Source organism: Salmo salar, chromosome ssa09 (assembly GCF_905237065.1).
Source record: "Salmo salar chromosome ssa09, Ssal_v3.1, whole genome shotgun sequence".
In the NCBI taxonomy this organism is placed as follows: Eukaryota; Metazoa; Chordata; class Actinopteri; order Salmoniformes; family Salmonidae; genus Salmo; species Salmo salar.
In genome coordinates, this window is record NC_059450.1 from 157,475,371 (window position 1) to 157,495,998 (window position 20,628).

General features: G+C 48.1%; 1 protein-coding gene across 2 annotated transcripts in view; it reads right to left on the bottom strand.

Moving 5' to 3' along the window:
• Positions 1 to 6,759: 6,759 nt before the first annotated feature.
• Positions 6,760 to 20,628, bottom strand: part of dhx34 (DEAH (Asp-Glu-Ala-His) box polypeptide 34) — a 41,293-nt gene continuing 27,424 nt past the window's right edge. Inside the window, exons 10-17 of one of the 2 annotated variants that reach the window (XR_006771256.1) lie at positions 16,272 to 16,541; positions 15,936 to 16,109; positions 15,464 to 15,673; positions 14,373 to 14,675; positions 12,481 to 12,666; positions 9,606 to 9,753; positions 6,940 to 7,224; positions 6,760 to 6,888 (exon numbers count right to left, since the gene is read on the bottom strand). Coding sequence is in view for 1 of the 2 variants with exons in the window: in XM_045724910.1 (XP_045580866.1) it covers positions 7,076 to 7,224; positions 9,606 to 9,753; positions 12,481 to 12,666; positions 14,373 to 14,675; positions 15,464 to 15,673; positions 15,936 to 16,109; positions 16,272 to 16,541 (1,440 nt within the window). In the remaining variant the exon portion in view is untranslated. Of the gene's footprint in view, positions 7,225 to 9,605; positions 9,754 to 12,480; positions 12,667 to 14,372; positions 14,676 to 15,463; positions 15,674 to 15,935; positions 16,110 to 16,271; positions 16,542 to 20,628 lie in introns of both variants that reach the window. The other variant, XM_045724910.1, reaches the window with a different exon arrangement.

A 20,628-nucleotide genomic window follows, 5' to 3' on the forward strand; every position in this document is an offset into this window, starting at 1 on the left:
GACGTGCACTGTCAACTGTGGGACCTTATATAGACAGGTGTGTGCCTTTCCAAATCATGTCCAATCCATTGAATTTACCACAGGTGGACTCCAATCAAGTTGTAGAAACATCTCAAGGATGATCAATGGAAACAGGATACACCTGAGCTCAATTTTTAGTCTCATAGCAAAGGATCTGAATTTGCTAAAATTGATAAAGTCCTGTTTTTGCTTTGTCATTATGGGGTATTGTGATGTCATTATGGGGTATTGTGATGTCATTATGAGTTATTGTGATGTCATTATGGGGTATTGTGATGTCATTATGAGTTATTGTGATGTCATTATGGGGTATTGTGATGTAGATTGATGAGGGGAAAAAATATTAAATCAACTTTAGAATAAGGCTGTTACGTAACAAAATGTGGAAATTCCAATGTGTAGGTCCAAACTAGGCCCCCAACCCCCCCCACCCAGCCATGTAAAAGACCAATCTTTTCAGCTAATTCCCATGACCCGGGCTAGTAGAAAGTGTTCCACTAGCCTCGTCTGTTCCACTAGCCCCGTCTGTTCCACTACACTAGCCCCGTCTGTTCCATTAGCCCCGTCTGTTCCACTACACTAGACCCGTCTGTTCCACGAGCCCCGTCTGTTCCACTAGACCCGTCTGTTCTACTAGCCCCGTCTGTTCCACTAGCCCCGTCTGTTCCACTACACTAGCCCCGTCTGTTCCACTAGCCTCGTCTGTTCCACTCTACTAGCCCCGTCTGTTCCACTAGACCCATCTGTTCCACTACACTAGACCCGTCTGTTCCACTAGCCCCGTCTGTTCCACTAGCCCCGTCTGTTCCACTACACTAGCCCCGTCTGTTCCACTAGCCTCGTCTGTTCCACTCTACTAGCCCCGTCTGTTCCACTTGCCCCGTCTGTTCCATACACTAGCCCCGTCTGTTCCACTAGCCCTGTCTGTTCCACTATACTAGCCCCGTCTGTTCCACTAGCCCCGTCTGTTCCACTACACTAGCCCCGTCTGTTCCACTAGCCTCGTCTGTTCCACTAGCCCCGTCTGTTCCACTACACTAGCCCCGTCTGTTCCACTACACTAGCCTCGTCTGTTCCACTAGCCCCGTCTGTTCCACTACACTAGCCCCGTCTGTTCCACTACACTAGCCTCGTCTGTTCCACTAGCCCCGTCTGTTCCACTAGCCCTGTCTGTTCCACTACACTAGCCTCGTCTGTTCCACTAGCCCCGTCTATTCCACTAGCCCCATCTGTTCCACTACACTAGCCTCGTCTGTTCCACTAGCCTCGTCTGTTCCACTCTACTAGCCCCGTCTGTTCCACTACACTAGCCTCGTCTGTTCCACTACACTAGCCCCGTCTGTTCCACTACACTAGCCTCGTCTGTTCCACTACACTAGCCCCGTCTGTTCCACTACACTAGCCTCATCTGTTCCACTACACTAGCCTCGTCTGTTCCACTACACTAGCCCCGTCTGTTCCACTAGCCCCGTCTGTTCCACTACACTAGCCCCGTCTGTTCCACTACACTAGCCCCGTCTGTTCGACTAGCCTCGTCTGTTCCACTAGCCCCGTCTGTTCCACTAGCCCCGTCTGTTCCACTACACCAGCCCCGTCTGTTCCACTACACTAGCCCCGTCTGTTCCACTACACTAGCCTCGTCTGTTCCACTAGCCCTGTCTGTTCCACTACACTAGCCTCGTCTGTTCCACTAGCCCCGTCTGTTCCACTACACTAGCCCCGTCTGTTCCACTACACTAGCCCCGTCTGTTCCACTACACTAGCCCCGTCTGTTCCACTACACTAGCCCCGTCTGTTCCACTAGCCCCGTCTGTTCCACTACACTAGCCCCGTCTGTTCCACTAGCCTCGTCTGTTCCACTACACTAGCCCCGTCTGTTCCACTAGCCCCGTCTGTTCCACTAGCCCCGTCTGTTCCACTACACTAGCCTCGTCTGTTCCACTAGCCCTGTCTGTTCCACTACACTAGCCTCGTCTGTTCCACTAGCCCCGTCTGTTCCACTACACTAGCCCCGTCTGTTCCACTAGCCCCGTCTGTTCCACTACACTAGCCCCGTCTGTTCCACTACACTAGCCTCGTCTGTTCCACTACACTAGCCTCGTCTGTTCCACTACACTAGCCTCGTCTGTTCCACTACACTAGCCCCGTCTGTTCCACTACGAGTCGAGCCTCGTCTGTCCACTAGCCCTGTCTGTTCCACTACACTAGCCTCGTCTGTTCCACTACACTAGCCCCGTCTGTTCCACTAGCCCCATCTGTTCCACTACACTAGCCCCGTCTGTTCCACTACACTAGCCTCGTCTGTTCCACTACACTAGCCTCGTCTGTTCCACTACACTAGCCCCGTTTGTTCCACTACACTAGCCTCGTCTGTTCCACTACACTAGCCTCGTCTGTTCCACTACACTAGCCCCGTCTGTTCCACTACACTAGCCTCGTCTGTTCCACTACACTAGCCTCGTCTGTTCCACTACACTAGCCTCGTCTGTTCCACTACACTAGCCTCGTCTGTTCCACTACACTAGCCCCGTCTGTTCCACTAGCCCCGTCTGTTCCACTACACTAGCCCCGTCTGTTCCACTACACTAGCCCCGTTTGTTCCACTACACTAGCCCCGTCTGTTCCACTACACTAGCCCCGTCTGTTCCACTAGCCCCGTCTGTTCCACTAGCCCCGTCTGTTCCACTAGCCCCGTCTCTGCTAGAGACGTGGTAGTTATAGAGTAGGATGAGAGAAACTAAATTGAGTTGGTGGAATACAGGAGACTACTCTCGGTTCAGACATCTTGTATTGGCTAAAACACGGAAATCCCAGAACTAAAATATTGTGTCAGATGTTATGTTATGTGCATCTGTCCATGAGAGATTTTGTAGGAGGCTGACATGTCTGCTTGAGAGTATGGAGTGTTTAAAATCCCTGTTTTAATCTACCAGGAAACAGAGGATTGAAGAGGAACCTACCTTCTCTTGATGACACCCCTCTAAATCAGTGGAAACTTGAGTACAGTATAGGAGGGGGACGTCTATCAGTGTAACACCAGTACCTAGAGTATGGGAGGGGGACGTCTATCAGTGTAACACCAGTACCAAGAGTATGGGAGGGGGACGTCTATCAGTGTAACACCAGTACCTCCAGTATGGGAGGGGGACGTCTATCAGTGTAACACCAGTACCTAGAGTATGGGAGGGGGGACGTCTATCAGTGTAACACCAGTACCTAGAGTATGGGAGGGGGACGTCTATCAGTGTAACACCAGTACCTAGAGTATGGGAGGGGACGTCTATCAGTGTAACACCAGTACCTAGAGTATGGGAGGGGGACGTCTATCAGTGTAACACCAGTACCTAGAGTATGGGAGGGGGACGTCTATCAGTGTAACACCACTACCTAGAGTATGGGAGGGGGGACGTCTATCAGTGTAACACCACTACCTAGAGTATGGGAGGGGGACGTCTATCAGTGTAACACCAGTACCTAGAGTATGGGAGAGGGACGTCTATCAGTGTAACACCACTACCTAGAGTATGGGAGGGGGACGTCTATCAGTGTAACACCAGTACCTAGAGTATGGGAGGGGACGTCTATCAGTGTAACACCAGTACCTAGAGTATGGGAGGGGGACGTCTATCAGTGTAACACCAGTACCTAGAGTATGGGAGGGGGACGTCTATCAGTGTAACACCACTACCTAGAGTATGGGAGGGGGACGTCTATCAGTGTAACACCACTACCTAGAGTATGGGAGGGGGACGTCTATTAGTGTAACACCAGTACCTAGAGTATGGGAGGGGGACGTCTATCAGTGTAACACCAGTACCTAGAGTATGGGAGAGGGACGTCTATCAGTGTAACACCAGTACCTAGAGTATGGGAGGGGGACGTCTATCAGTGTAACACCAGTACCTAGAGTATGGGAGGGGGACGTCTATCAGTGTAACACCAGTACCTAGAGTATGGGAGGGGGGACGTCTATCAGTGTAACACCAGTACCTAGAGTATGGGAGGGGGACGTCTATCAGTGTAACACAGGTTACTATACCCAGGTAGTGCTCTAAACCCTGTCCTTTCCAGACCAGTCACAGAGACCCCAGATGGCAGAAGTACAACTCCAAGCAAAGTGTTGTTAAAATGGCCGTAATTCCCTACACATATCAACTGATCTGTACACACACACACACAATATTCAGGTTAGATGTTGATTTGACAAACACAGACACACACACACACGACAGTATATTTCTACCACCGATATGTTTGATTCACACACAGTGCCGAGGGGGAGACAGGCTACATGGTATCTCAATACAGTACTGAGAGAGAGACATGCTTTATGGTATCTCAATACAGAACTGAGAGAGAGAGAGAGAGAGAGAGACAGGCTACATGGTATCTCAATACAGTACAGAGAGAGAGAGACAGGCTATATGGTATCTCAATACAGTACTGAGAGAGAGACAGGCTATATGGTATCTCAACACAGTACTGAGAGAGAGAGAGAGAGAGAGAGAGAGACAGGCTACATGGTATCTCAATACAGTACAGAGAGAGAGAGACAGGCTATATGGTATCTCAATACAGTACTGAGAGAGAGAGAGACAGGCTATATGGCATCTCAATACAGTACTGAGAGAGAGAGAGAGACAGGCTATATGGTATCTCAATACAGTACTGAGAGAGAGAGAGACAGGCTATATGGTATCTCAATACAGTACTGAGAGAGAGAGAGAGAGAGAGACAGGCTATATGGTATCTCAATACAGTACTGAGAGAGAGACAGGCTACATGGTATCTCAATACAGTACTGAGAGAGAGAGAGACAGGCTACATGGTATCTCAATACAGTACTGAGAGAGAGAGAGAGACAGGCTATATGGTATCTCAATACAGTACTGAGAGAGAGAGAGAGAGACAGGCTATATGGTATCTCAATACAGTACAGAGAGAGAGAGAGACAGGCTATATGGTATCTCAATACAGTACTGAGAGAGAGAGAGACAGGCTATATGGCATCTCAATACAGTACAGAGAGAGAGAGAGAGACAGGCTATATGGTATCTCAATACAGTACAGAGAGAGAGAGAGACAGGCTATATGGTATCTCAATACAGTACAGAGAGAGAGAGAGACAGGCTATATGGCATCTCAATACAGTACTGAGAGAGAGACAGGCTATATGGTATCTCAACACAGTACTGAGAGAGAGAGAGAGACAGGCTATATGGTATCTCAATACAGTACAGAGAGAGAGAGAGACAGGCTATATGGTATCTCAATACAGTACTGAGAGAGAGACAGGCTATATGGTATCTCAACACAGTACTGAGAGAGAGACAGGCTATATGGTATCTCAACACAGTACTGAGAGAGAGAGAGAGACAGGCTACATGGCATCTCAACCCAAGGCCCCATTCTTACATCTTAATAAATGTGCCTTTTGATTTGATTAATCAATAACCTGATTTCGTAGTAACTCTGTATTTAAATACTATTTATATTTATTTTTTTGGGAGGGGGGGACGGGGTGGGGTCAATTAATTTATTTCTGCCAATGTGCATTTTAATATGTATTTATTTGTTTCAAAGTAATTACTGAAATATGACCTGTTTATTTATTTAATGAGATATTTATTCTGATTGGTTAATTTATTTTTGGAGACAGGTTTTTATCTTCCCGTGCTGTCTGACTTTGTGCCAATGTGCTGCTTTAAGGTGTTCCATATCGTGGGTTTGTATCATTATTAAACCCTCTATATTTTAACCAAACGCTTCCTTCCTTCCTTCCTTCCTTCCTTCCTTCCTCTATGACACGTGCATGTCGTTCAGTCTGTTACCATGGAGTTGAGGAGGGGAGCTGACAGAGCTTCGACCAATAGGGCGGCAGCGTAGCCTTGTGGTTAGAGTGTAGAGGCGGCAGCGTAGCCTAGTGGTTAGAGTGTAGAGGCGACAGCGTAGCCTAGTGGTTAGAGTGTAGAGGCGACAGCGTAGCCTAGTGGTTAGAGTGTAGAGGCAACAGCGTAGCCTAGTGGTTAGAGTGTAGAGGCAACAGCGTAGCCTAGTGGTTAGAGTGTAGAGGCGACAGCGTAGCCTAGTGGTTAGAGTGTAGAGGCGACAGCGTAGCCTAGTGGTTAGAGTGTAGAGGCGACAGCGTAGCCTAGTGGTTAGAGTGTAGAGGCGACAGCATAGCCTTGTGGTTAGACTGTAGAGGCGGCAGCGTAGCCTAGTGGTTAGAGTGTAGAGGAGGTAGGTAGCCTAGTGGTTAGAGTGGAGAGGCGACAGCGTAGCCTTGTGGTTAGACTGTAGAGGCGGCAGCGTAGCCTAGTGGTTAGAGTGTAGAGGAGGCAGGTAGCCTAGTGGTTAGAGTGGAGAGGCGGCAGCGTAGCCTAGTGGTTAGAGTGTAGAGGCGGCAGCGTAGCCTAGTGGTTAGAGTGTAGAGGCGGCAGCGTAGCCTAGTGGTTAGAGTGTAGAGGCGACAGCGTAGCCTAGTGGTTAGAGTGTAGAGGCGACAGCGTAGCCTAGTGGTTAGAGAGTTGGACTAGTAACCGAAAGGTCGGAAGATCGAATCCCTGAGCTGACAAGGTAATAATCTGTCGTTCTGCCCCTGAACAAGGCAGTTAACCCACTGTTCCTAGGCTGTCATTGTAAATAAGAATTTGTTCTTAACTGACTTGTCTGGTTAAATGAAGGTTAAATTAAAAAATATGAGTCGAGATGAAACCCAAAAATCACATGACCAGAAGAAAAAGAGGCGTGACTTTTTATTTTATTATAAAACGTTAAACCCCTTCAGTTTCGTCATAGCAGTTAATTGGAGGTCATTACTTTGTCCTGATCAGGTGATCTAGGCAGGAAACTTCTCTCAACCTGCATGTGCTGTCTCTTGGTGTTTAAGGATCTCTGGTTTCAACGTCCAGAGTGCATGTGCTGTCTCTTGGTGTTTAAGGATCTCTGGTTTCAACGTCCAGAGTGCATGTGCTGTCTCTTGGTGTTTAAGGATCTCTGGTTTCAACGTCCAGAGTGCATGTGCTGTCTCTTGGGTGTTTAAGGATCTCTGGTTTCAACGTCCAGAGTGCATGTGCTGTCTCTTGTGTTTGAGGATCTCTGTAGAAGTGAGTGTCAGGTCCTTGTCACAGACATCACAGTGGTAGACTCTGGCCAGACTGGACACAGAGGAGGAAGAGGAGGCTGCCTTCACGTCGTCACCCTCTGAAACAGACAACAGCATCTGTCAGTCTGTTATGTTACGATAATATACAATCTATCAGTTAGCTTCATTCCTAGACATCATATTACATATATCCAGTACATTCAGAAAGTATTCAGACTCCTTGACTTTATACACATTTTATTATGTTACAGCCTTATTCTAAAATGGATTCAATTGTTTTTCCCTCAATCTACACACAATACCCCATAATGACATCACAATACCCCATAATGACATCACAATACCCCATAATGACATCACAATACCCCATAATGACATCACAATACCCCATAATGACATCACAATACCCCATAATGACATCACAATACCCCATAATGACCAAGCAAAAACAGTATTTTAGAAAGTTTTGCAAATGTATTACAAATTAAAAAAAACAGAGATTCACATAAGTATTCAGACCAGGTACTCAGTACTTTGTTGTCTTCCTGGGTATGACGCTACAAGCTTGGCACACCTGTATTTGGGGAGTTTCTCCAATTCTTTTCTGCAGATCCTCTCAAGCTCTGTCAGGTTGGATGGGGTTCATCGCTGCACAGCTATTATCAGGTCTCTCCAGAGATGATCGATCGGGTTCAAGTCCGGTTTCTGGCTGGGCCACTCAAGGACATTCAGAGACTTGTCCCGAAGCCACTCCTGCGTTGTCTTGGCTGTGTGCTTAGGGTCATTGTCCTGTTGGAAGGTGAACCTTCACCCCAGTCTGAGGTCCTGAGTCCTCTGGAGCAGGTTTTCATCAAGGATCTCTCTGTACTTTGCTCCGTTCATCTTTCCCTCGATCCCAACAAGTCTCCCAGTCCCGGCCTCTGAAAAACATCCCCACAACATGATGCTGCCACCACCATGCTTCACCGTAGGGATGGTGTCAGGTTTCCTCCAGACGTGACGCTTGGCATTCAGGCCAAAGAGTTCAATCTTGGTTTCATCAGACCAGAGAATCTTGTTTCTCATGGTCAGAGTCCTTTAGGTGCCTTTTGGCAAACTGCAAGCGTGTTGTCATGTGTCTTTTACTGAGAAGTGGCTTCTGTCTGACCTCTACCATAAAGTCCTGATTGGTGGAGTGCTGTAGAGATGGTTGTCCTTCTGGAAGGTTCTCCCATCTCCACAGAAGAGGAATGCTCTGTCAGAGTGACCATCGGGTTCTTGGTCACCTCTCTGACCAAGGCCCTTCTCCCCTGATTGCTCAGTTTGTCCGGGCGGCCAGCTCTAGGAAGAGTCTTGCTGGTTCCTAACTTCTTCCATTTCAGAATGATTGAGGCCACTGTGTTCTTGGGGACCTTCAATGCTGCAGAAATGTTTTGGTACCCTTCTCCAGATCTGTGCCTCGACACAATCCTGTCTCTGAGCTCTACGGACAATTCCTTCGACCTCATGGCTTGGTTTTTACTCTGACATGCACTGTCAACTGTGGGACCTTATATAGACAGGTGTGTGCCTTTCCAAATCATGTCCAAATCAATTGAATTTACCACAGGTGGACTCCAATCAAGTTGTAGAAACATCAAGGAAGTCTCATAGCAAAGGGTCTGAATACTTATTTAAATAAGGTATCTTTTTTTAATTTTAATAGATTTGCAAAACATTCTAAAACTGTTTATGCTTTGTCACTATGGGGTATGGTGATGTCATTATGGGGTATTGTGATGTCACTATGGGGTATTGTGATGTCACTATGGGGGTATTGTGATGTCACTATGGGGTATTGTGATGTCATTATGGGGGTATTGTGATGTCACTATGGGGTATTGTGATGTCACTATGGGGGTATTGTGATGTCATTATGGGGTATTGTGATGTCATTATGGGGTATTGTGATGTCATTATGGGGTATTGTGATGTCACTATGGGGTATTGTGATGTCAGTATGGGGTATTGTGATGTCATTATGGGGTATTGTGATGTCATTATGGGGGTATTGTGTGTAGATTGAGGGGGAAAAATAATTTAGAATAAGGCTGTAACAAAATGTGGAAAAAGGGAAGGGGTCTGAATACTTTCTGAATGCACTGTATTCTGCATCCCAAATAGTACCCTTTCCCCTATATAGTACACTACAATTAACCCTCTGCCATAGGGCTCTGGTCTATAGTAGTGCACTAGATAGGGAATAGGGTGCCATAGGTCTCTGGTCTAAAGTAGTGCACTAGATAGGGAATAGGGTTCCATAGGGCTCTGGTCTAAAGTAGTGCACTAGATAGGGAATAGGGTTCTATAGGGCTCTGGTCTAAAGTAGTGCACTAGATAGGGAATAGGGTTCCAAAGGGCTCTGGTCTAAAGTAGTGCACTATATAGGGAATAGGGTGCCATAGGGCTCTGGTCTAAAGTAGTGCACTAGATAGGGAATAGGGTGCCATTTGAGCCTGACGTTTGTCCTGGTTGTCCTGCTGTTCCCCAGGCGGCCTGCAGGTGGCCTCGTGGCTCATCCTCTCCAGCGGTGTGACGGGACTGTACAGGTCACAGTGGGGACAGGACCAGAACGTACGCAGACACTCACTGTACAGGTCCTTAGAGTCCTGGGGGACAGACACATTACAGTACAGACACATTACAGTACAGACACATTACAGTACAGACACTCACTGTACAGGTCCTTAGAGTCCTGGGGGACAGACACATTACAGTACAGACACATTACAGTACAGACAGTATAATAGAAACAACGTACATTACAGTACAGACACGAAAAATTATACAGACAGTATAATACAGACAGTACAGAACATTCAGTACAGACACATTACAGTACAGAAATAATAAGAACTCATGTTGAGTCCTGGGGGACAGACACATTACAGTACAGACAGTATAATACAGACAGTACAATACAGACAGTACAGATACATTACAGTACAGACACGTTACAGTACAGACACATTACAATACAGACAGTATAATACAGACAGTACAGACAGTATAATACAGACAGTACAGACACATTACAGTACAGACACATTACACTACAGACAGTATAATACAGACACATTACACTACAATACAGACAACATTACAATAGACACAGCATTACAATACAGACACATCACAATACAGACAAATCACAGTACAGACACTACCGACACGTCGCAGTACAGACACATTACAATACAGACAGTAGAGTACAGACACATTACAGTACAGACAACATTACAATACAGACATTATAATACAGACAGTACAGACAACCTACAGTAGACACATAATACAGACAGTACAGACACATTACAATACAGACACAACATTACAATACAGACATAATACAGACAGTACAGACACATTACAATACAGACACAACATTACAATACAGACATAATACAGACAGTACAGACACATTACAATACAGACACATTAGACACATTTCAATACAGACACATTACAATACAGAACGGTACAGAATCACCAGATCACTAAATGTGCGAGCTAACTTTGATAAACAACTTCCTCCTGGCACAACGCCTCTCCCCTATTGGACCCAGATAGTTTGTATCTATTTGTATGTTTTGTGTGGACCCCCAGGTGGACCCCAGGTGGACCCCCAGGTGGACCCCAGGTGGACCCCAGGTGGACCCCCAGGTGGACCCCAGGTGGACCCCCAGGTGGACCCCAGGTGGACCCCCAGGTGGACCCCCAGGTGGACCCCAGGTTGACCCCCAGGTGGACCCCAGGTGGACCCCCAGGTGGACCCCAGGTGGACCCCCGGTGGACCCCCAGGTGGACCCCAGGTGGACCCCAGGTGGACCCCAGGTGGACCCCAGGTGGACCCCAGGTGGACCCCCAGGTGGACCCCCAGTTGGACCCCCAGGTTGACCCCAGGTGGACCCCCAGGTGGACCCCAGGTGGACCCCAGGTGGACCCCAGGTGGACCCCCAGGTGGACCCCAGGTGGACCCCCAGGTGGACCCCAGGTGGACCCCAGGTGGACCCCCAGGTGGACCCCAGGTGGACCCCAAGGTGGACCCCAGGTTGACCCCAGGTGGACCCCCAGGTGGACCCCCAGGTGGACCCCAGGTGGACCCCCAGGTGGACCCCCAGGTTGACCCCAGGTGGACCCCAGGTGGACCCCCAGGTGGACCCCCAGGTGGACCCCAGGTGGACCCCAGGTGGACCCCCAGGTGGACCCCCAGGTGGACCCCAGGTGGACCCCAGGTGGACCCCCAGGTGGACCCCAGGTGGACCCCAGGTGGACCCCCAGGTGGACCCCCAGGTGGACCCCAGGTGGACCCCCAGGTGGACCCCAGGTGGACCCCAGGTGGACCCCCAGGTGGACCCCCAGGTTGACCCCAGGTGGACCCCCAGGTGGACCCCAGGTGGACCCCAGGTGGACCCCAGGTGGACCCCCAGGTGGACCCCCAGGTGGACCCCAGGTGGACCCCAGGTGGACCCCAGGTGGACCCCCAGGTTGACCCCAGGTGGACCCCCAGGTGGACCCCAGGTGGACCCCAGGTGGACCCCAGGTGGACCCCCAGGTGGACCCCAGGTGGACCCCCAGGTGGACCCCAGGTGGACCCCAGGTGGACCCCCAGGTGGACCCCAGGTGGACCCCAGGTGGACCCCAGGTGGACCCCAGGTGGACCCCCAGGTGGACCCCAGGTGGACCCCCAGGTTAACCCCAGGTGGACCCCAGGTGGACCCCAGGTGGACCCCCAGGTGGACCCCCAGGTGGACCCCCAGGTTGACCCCAGGTGGACCCCCAGGTGGACCCCAGGTGGACCCCCAGGTGGACCCCCAGGTTGACCCCAGGTGGACCCCCAGGTGGACCCCCAGGTGGACCCCAGGTGGACCCCAGGTGGACCCCAGGTGGACCCCAGGTTGACCCCAGGTTAACCCCAGGTTGACCCCAGGTTGACCCCCAGGTGGACCCCAGGTGGACCCCCGGTTAACCCCAGGTGGACCCCAGGTTGACCCCAGATGGACACCCAGGTTGACCCCCAGGTGGACCCCAGGTTGACCCCCAGGTGGACCCCAGGTGGACCCCCAGGTGGACCCCAGGTGGACCCCCAGGTGGACCCCCAGGTGGACCCCCAGGTTGACCCATTAAATAGTTGGGAGCATATATAGTGTTGACTAACTGCCTAAAGTTTCCTCTCCGATATTCAGAAACGTTCTGATGTGTTTTGGTCTGAGTCAGCTCGTGTCGTCGACTCATCTGATTGGTTAAACCAAAGCCAGAACTGGTCTATGGGTGCTTGTGGAGTGAAGTCAGTTGTCCATCTGTAGTTGGTCATATGATAACCTGGTTCTACTCACAGTGAGGCAGTTGTAGGTGAAGTATTTGGTGACTTGGAGGCCTCCCTTGATGGTGTCAGGTTGCGCCTCCACCCCAGGGAAAAGGGGGTTTGGGGCACGGGGCTCAGAGAACTCGGTCTGGGCCTGGGGACCTACGTAGAGGTTCTGTACCTGCAGGCCTGTCAAACGACGTAGACTGTAGCTCACCTGGAGAGGACAGACAGACACCTCAGTGGGGGTGTTCTCATGATGTTACCTAGACAATAAATGAGGGACGTGACTGAATAGAGATGAGAGCTTTTCCTGGTCAGGTCACATGGTAGGAAAAACAAAGTCCTACTTTTTATGTTATAACTAGAACCCACAGTTAAAACCTGTTGGGGCTAGGGGGCAGTATCTGCACGGCCGGATAAAAAACGTACTCGATTTAATCTGGTTACTACTCCTGCCCAGTAACTAGAATATGCATATAATATATATAATAGTATAATATTAGATTTGGATAGAAAACACCCTAAAGTTTCTAAAACTGTTTGAATGGTGTCTGTGAGTATAACAGAACTCATATGGCAGGCCAAAACCTGAGAAGATTCCATGCAGGAAGTGGAAATCTGATTAGTGGAATCACCTTCAACACTTTGCATATGAAACACACCGTGAGTTAGGATTCATTTAGCACTTCCTAAGGCTTCCACTAGATGTCAACAGTCTTTACAAAGTGGTTTGAGTCTTCTCCGGTAAAAACTGACCGAAAGAGAGGCCTGGAAAGTTGGTCATAGAGGGAGGGCCATTACTACTATGACGTGGCCGCCCGTGGGGACCCTTAATTTCCGAAACGTTTAGTAAGACAATGCAATCGTCCGCCTTGAATATTATTGAAGCTCTGATTGAAAAAGGCCCTAAAGATTTATGTTATACAACGTTTGACATGTTTGAACGAACGTAAATATTATTTTTTTGCACATTCGTGACGACAAAATGTCCCGCGCGCCTCGTACATTATGAGTAGCCTTCGGAACGCGCTAACAAGAAGGAGCTATTGGGACATAAATTATTAACTTTTTCGAACAAAACTACATTTGTTGTGGACCTGGGATTCCTGGAAGTGCCTTCTGATGAAGATAATCAAAGGTAAGAGAATATTTACAATAGTATATTTGATTTTAGATTGTTCCAAGATGGCGCTAACATGTATCGCCTAGCCTATTTTTCTGAGCATAGCACCTCGTTTATTGCAAAGTGTGATTTCCCAGTAAAGTTATTTTTAAATCTGGCAATGCGGTTGCATTCACGAGATGTTAATCTATAATTCTTTGAATGACAATATTAGATTTGACCAATGTTTTCAAATAGTAATTTTGTAAATTGTAGCGCTGATACACCGGAAGCATTTGAGGGAAAATATTTTCTGAACGTCACGCGCCGATGTAAAATGCTGTTTTTATATATAAATATGAACTTTATCGAACAAAAGAATGCATGTATTGTGTAACATGATGTCCTAGGAGTGTCATCTGATGAAGATCATCAAAGGTTAGTGCATAATTTTAGCTGGTTTTCTGCTTTTGGTGACACCTGTCTTTGCATTGAAAATAGCTGTGTGTAATGTTTTGTCAATGTACTGTCCTAACATAATCTAACTTTATGCTTTTGCCGTAAAGCCTCTTTGAAATCGGACAATGTGGTTGGATTAAGGAGATGTGTACCTTTAAAAATGGTGTAAAATAGTCGTATGTTTGAGAACTTTGAATTATGACATTTTGTTGTTTTGAATTTGGCGCTCTGATTTTTCACTGGCTGTGTGAACCGTGGGTGGGACAGTAGCGTCCCACACAGCCCTGAGAAGTTAAATACAAAATGTACCATACTTTAAAATACTCTTCCTCAATGTTAAAGGTTAGGTGTTCCTGTACCTCAGTGTACAGCAGGAAGCGGACCAGTCCTTCACTGAGTTTCTCCAGGTCTTTACGGGAGAGCCCAGGCACCCCCAGCCCCTCTCCTCTCCCAGCCTTGGCCCTGCTCCCCGCTCCGGCCCCCAGAGTGCCCTGTCCCAGCTGGGCTAGAAGGAGTCGCTCCCAGTCGGCCCTGAGAGTGAGGGAGGTGGACAGAACCTTCAGAGCCCCCTCTCCTGTCAGCCCTACCTCCAACCAGCCGTCCACCACCAGCCTGGTACAGTCAGCATTACTGTCCAAGGAGTTAGCTACCAGCAACAGGGCCTGGAAGGGGGACGTGAACAGACAGACAGTCAGGAGAGAAACACAGCATACAGGAAACAGAAAAGCTGTGCTCCTAAACCAACTGTGATACTGATAACATTTCAGTCTGAGGTGGATCTTTGTCAGGCATCGAGCACAGTAGCTGCAGAGACACTGTGACCCGGTACTGACCCGGTACTGACCTGTTAGGGCTGGGACTCTGACCTGGTACTGACCCGGTACTGACCTGCAGGGCTGAGACTGACCCAGTACTGACCTGTTAGGGCTGGGACTCTGACACAGTATTGACCCGGCAGGGCTGGGACTCTGACACGGTACTGACCCGGTACTGACCTGTAGGGCTGAGACTCTGACCCGGTACCGACCCGGTACTGACCTGCAGGGCTGGGGCTCTGACACGGTACTGACCCGGTACTGACCTGCAGGGCTGGGACTCTGACCCGGTACTGACCTGGCAGGGCTGGGACTCTGACCCGGTACTGACCTGCAGGGCTGAGACTCTGACCCGGTACTGACCTGCAGGGCTGAGACTCTGACCCGGTACTGACCTGCAGGGCTGAGACTGACCCGGTACTGACCTGCAGGGCTGGGACTCTGACCCGGTACTGACCTGCAGGGCTGGGACTCTGACCCGGTACTGACCCGGTACTGACCTGCAGGGCTGGGACTCTGACCCGGTACTGACCTGCAGGGCTGAGACTGACCCGGTACTGACCCGGTACTGACCTGCAGGGCTGAGACTCTGACCCGGTACTGACCTGCAGGGCCGAGACTGACCCGGTACTGACCTGCAGGGCTGGGACTCTGACACAGTTGGAAACATAAGGCTTGTTGGTCTCCAGTAGAGTAACGAAGGCTAGGAGCTGGTGTTTACTGCTCTCCCCCTTGTCAGGCCCCTCTCTGTTCCCCTCCTCAGGGACGTGCAGCACCTCTGGGTCGCTGGCAAACACGCTGGTGGGGTGGATCACTACCCCCTGCTTGTTACGGGTGTGGAACACCTGTAGGAGACAGGAACATTATCACTGTTCACGCACGCACGCTGGTGGGGTGGATCACTACCCCCTGCTTGTTACGGGTGTGGAACACCTGTAGGAGACAGGAACATTATCACTGTTCACACACACACACACACACACACACACACACACACACACACACACACACACACACACACACACACACACACACACACACACACACAAACACACACGCACGCACGCACGCACACACACTTTCCCGTTCACACACACACACACACACCTGTTCCGAGTCCTTGCGGTTGGCGTTGTGTTCGTCTGGCAATGCCAGCTGGGGATAAAGGCCTCGACAAACCAGCAGCTTCAGAAGGGCTTGTTGCCTTGACGACAGGTCCTGGCTGGCCGACGCCGCTTCCTGGAGCTCTGACACGTTGTGGCGAAGCTTGAACTTTATTTCCTGTAGGGGAGGGTTTAAGACATAAGAATTTGTAAGGATTACAATTCATATGCCTCTATAAGAAAATATAATTTAAGCATTTATCTTATTAATTACGGTAATTTGACAGTGTAACCAACTGGTCTGTCGCCATGGTTCCGTCTACAGTGACGTCATCCTCACCTGTATGTCCGGATTGTGTCCTCCTGTCTGCTCGTTGTCCTTCCCGTCCCTTCCCGTCGCGCCTTCCTCTGTGTCCGACCCCGAATCTCCTTCCTGTCCCTCCTCCAGTCTCAGTACTTTCCTCTTGCCGCCCTCCGCCAGGTCATGTTCCCTCTTCAGCTGGTGTAACTTCCTCCTCTCGGTCAATCTCTCCCTGCGCTGTCCTCGCTCCCCACCAGAGGGAGCCCTCTCCTCCAGTACCTCCAACAGACCATGACTGCGCAAAAGCTCCTGTTGTCTCACCGGACAGAGAAACGCGTAAGGGATAAATACCGGTGTTGTGTACATACGTTGTGATAATTTATGGTTAAAACGAGATTTTTAAAAGACCCTCGCTCCCTTCGGTCTCAACATTGACTTTGATCTGAAGCCATTCTTGTGATTATTGTGATTTTGTCATTGTAACTGTTTGTTAGATACATTTTAGTCTACAAATGCTATGATGGTATGCTATCCATTTGTATGTTCTTTGTATGCCATTTTTTTTTTTTATATTTGAGTTAACCAATGATATTAGGCCACACTTGGCCATGATTACAAACACCTGTGTGTCTCTTGACACTATATAAATGACTCATCTCGCAGTGTTTGTGATGATACCCTGATGAAGACAGCTTTGCTGTCGAAACGTTGGTTTATTAGGTTATACATTTTTTTAATCTGAGCTCTTAGACTGTGCGGCTTTCCCTTATTTTGTAGTTTTCTACTCCGCTAGCCAGCACCTCGCCTTTATAGGTGTGCGTTTATTTTTCCGTGGTTGTGTACATTACCTTCGAAATAATAGACGACTAAGCCAGAACGAGGAGGAGCCGAGTCGCTTTTGCCGAGTTAAATTTTTCCAAAGTTAATGTACAGAATGGACGCCCTAATCACGTTTATACCATAGTTACCAAAGAAAACAATTTGAAAGCACATGTGTAACCGGTATAAATACTTATTTTTCATTGATATTTACATTTTTCATAAGCAAATTCATACTTTGGTTAAAAGCGCATTCCAGCCGGTGTTTATTCCACAGTTTACCACCGGTTAAATCTATGACGTTAAAATGCCTATTTACTCTGTTCCATCCGACTGATGCAATCCACCGTCTCATCAGCCCAGCCAGGCAATTTATTTATTTACTTTTATTTAACTCTGCAAGACAGTTATTAAAAACAAATTCTTACATTTACATTTAGTCATTTAGCAGACGCTCTTATCCAGAGCGACTTACAGTAGTGAATACATACATTTCATGCATTTTTTTTGTACTGGCCCCCCCCGTGGGAATCGAACCCACAACCCTGGCATTGCAAACACCATGCTGGCGTTGCAAACACCATGCTCTACCAACTGAGCCACAGGGAAGACCTTATAACCCAGCAATTTATAAACTATGATCTCCACTATAAAAAATAATCTAGGCATTTTCTCACATTTCTTTTATGCTAACATTTCGTTTTTAACAGCGGATATTTATGTAAATCTTTCCGTCTGTTTCTCTGACATTTGCAACATTGTTTCATCGTCAGCTGTCCCGTAGTAATGAACGGCTCGGGAGTCGGGACGAGACAGACAGGCAGGCAGCATTTTTCAGCCAGTAGAAATCATAAATCAGTTGGTGTCATTTTTATGGATATATATACAAAGAAATCTCAATTGAAAACAAATGTGAAACGAAGCGTAGCTAGTTTACAGTCTTTCTAGCTTCAGTTTGAAGTGATTGTGTTGGCCGTGCTGTTGGCCGTGCTGTTGGCCGCGTTGTTGGCCGCGTTGTTGGCCGCGTTGTTGGCCGCGTTGTTGGCCGCGTTGTTGGCCGCGTTCTTTGCCGCGTTCTTTGCCGCGTTGTTCGTTGTGTTATTGGCCGCGTTGTTGGCTGTGCGTTGGCCGCGTTGTTGGCTGTGCGTTGGCCGCGTTGTTGGCCGCGTTGTTGGCCGCGTTGTTGGCCGCGTTGTTGGCCGCGTTGTTGGCTGTGTTGTTGGCTAGCTCCTCTGAACAACAGTGTCCTGACCTGAGAGCACATTTTCTATTCCAGGCTAAATCGTGCCTCATTAGCTCATTGTTATGGGTGTGTCCAAATAAATGTCACCAGAAAACAGCTAAAACAAAATGCAAATACTTTGCTTTTATTCTGGCTGCACTTTTTGACGTGACTATAAGTTCGCCCTAGTTGGCTAGCTAGCAAGCAACAAGCAAGCAAGAACATTACCAGCCATTATGGCAGTGGAACACTTAGATTAAAACGACTGGGTCGTGTCCATAGATACAGAACCAAAAGACTGAACGACTGGGTCGTGTCCATAGATACAGAACAAATAGACTGAACGACTGGGTCGTCCATTGATACAGAACAAATAGACTGAACGACTGGGTCGCGTCCATAGATACAGAACAAAAAGACTGAACGACTGGGTCGCGTCCATAGATACAGAACCAAAAGACTGAACGACTGGGTTGCGTCTCTGCAACCGAACCGATAGAACGAACGATCATCCGGCTTCGGTAGAAACCATAGATTTGTATCAGGACCATATCTTGTGGAAGGATGAAATAGTATCAATAATAAATTAATCTAAACAACGTTTTTAAATGAAAATATATCAGTCATTGTTTGAATATGTTGGTAAACCCCATTGTATAAAAGTGATAATGCCTTCGAAGCCGGTCTTTGGACGATATATTGGCAACTGGCCAACTTCATACAACCAACACAGTCACCGTCTCCGAATAACAGCAAAGTTTATTCCGTTGTTTTATAAGGGTTTATCCTGCTTTATACCAGTTGTCAAATAAAACAATACTAAGCACATATTTTTTTTTTTTAATATTTAAGTGATGATGCCATGGCAATGTCCATGCAAAACCGAGTTATTTTCAAGTAGTGATCTCTAGAAATATATGCGACAGACAACTAATCTGACTCAAATGACCATAGAGAAGATGGGGGGTTTTAACACCAGAGAGAAGATGGGGGGGTTTTATCACCATAGAGAAGATGGGGGGTTTTAACACCATAGAGAAGATGGGGGGTTTTAACACCATAGAGAAGATGGGGGGTTTTAACACCATAGAGAAGATGGGGGGTTTTATCACCATAGAGAAGATGGGGGGGTTTTAACACCATAGAGAAGATGGGGGGTTTTAACACCATAGAGAAGATGGGGGGTTTTATCACCATAGAGAAGATGGGGGGTTTTAACACCAGAGAGAAGATGGGGGGTTTTATCACCATAGAGAACATGGGGGGTTTTAACACCATAGAGAAGATGGGGGGTTTTATCACCATAGAGAAGATGGGGGGTTTTAACACCATAGAGAAGATGGGGGGTTTTATCAACATAGAGAAGATGGGGGGTTTTAACACCATAGAGAAGATGGGGGGTTTTAACACCATAGAGAAGATGGGGGGTTTTATCACCATAGAGAAGATGGGGGTTTTAACACCAGAGAGAAGATGGGGGGTTTTATCACCATAGAGAACATGGGGGGTTTTAACACCATAGAGAAGATGGGGGGTTTTATCACCATAGAGAAGATGGGGGGTTTTAACACCATAGAGAAGATGGGGGGTTTTATCAACATAGAGAAGATGGGGGGTTTTAACACCATAGAGAAGATGGGGGGTTTTAACACCATAGAGAAGATGGGGGTTTTATCACCATAGAGAAGATGGGGGGTTTTAACACCAGAGAGAAGATGGGGGGTTTTATCACCATAGAGAACATGGGGGTTTTAACACCATAGAGAAGATGGGGGGTTTTATCACCATAGAGAAGATGGGGGGTTTTAACACCATAGAGAAGATGGGGGGTTTTATCACCATAGAGAAGATGGGGGGTTTTATCACCATAGAGAAGATGGGGGGTTTTAACACCAGAGAGAAGATGGGGGGTTTTATCACCATAGAGAACATGGGGGGTTTTAACACCATAGAGAAGATGGGGGGTTTTATCACCATAGAGAAGATGGGGGGTTTTAACACCATAGAGAAGATGGGGGGTTTTAACACCATAGAGAAGATGGGGGGTTTTAACACCAGAGAGAAGATGGGGGGTTTTATCACCATAGAGAAGATGGGGGGTTTTAACACCATAGAGAAGATGGGGGGGTTTTAACACCATAGAGAAGATGGGGGGTTTTAACACCAGAGAGAAGATGGGGGGTTTAACACCATAGAGAAGATGGGGGGTTTTAACACCATAGAGAATATGGGGGGTTTTAACACCATAGAGAAGATGGGGGGTTTTAACACCATAGAGAAGATGGGGGGTTTTATCACCAGAGAGAAGATGGGGGGTTTTAACACCATAGAGAAGATGGGGGGTTTTATCACCAT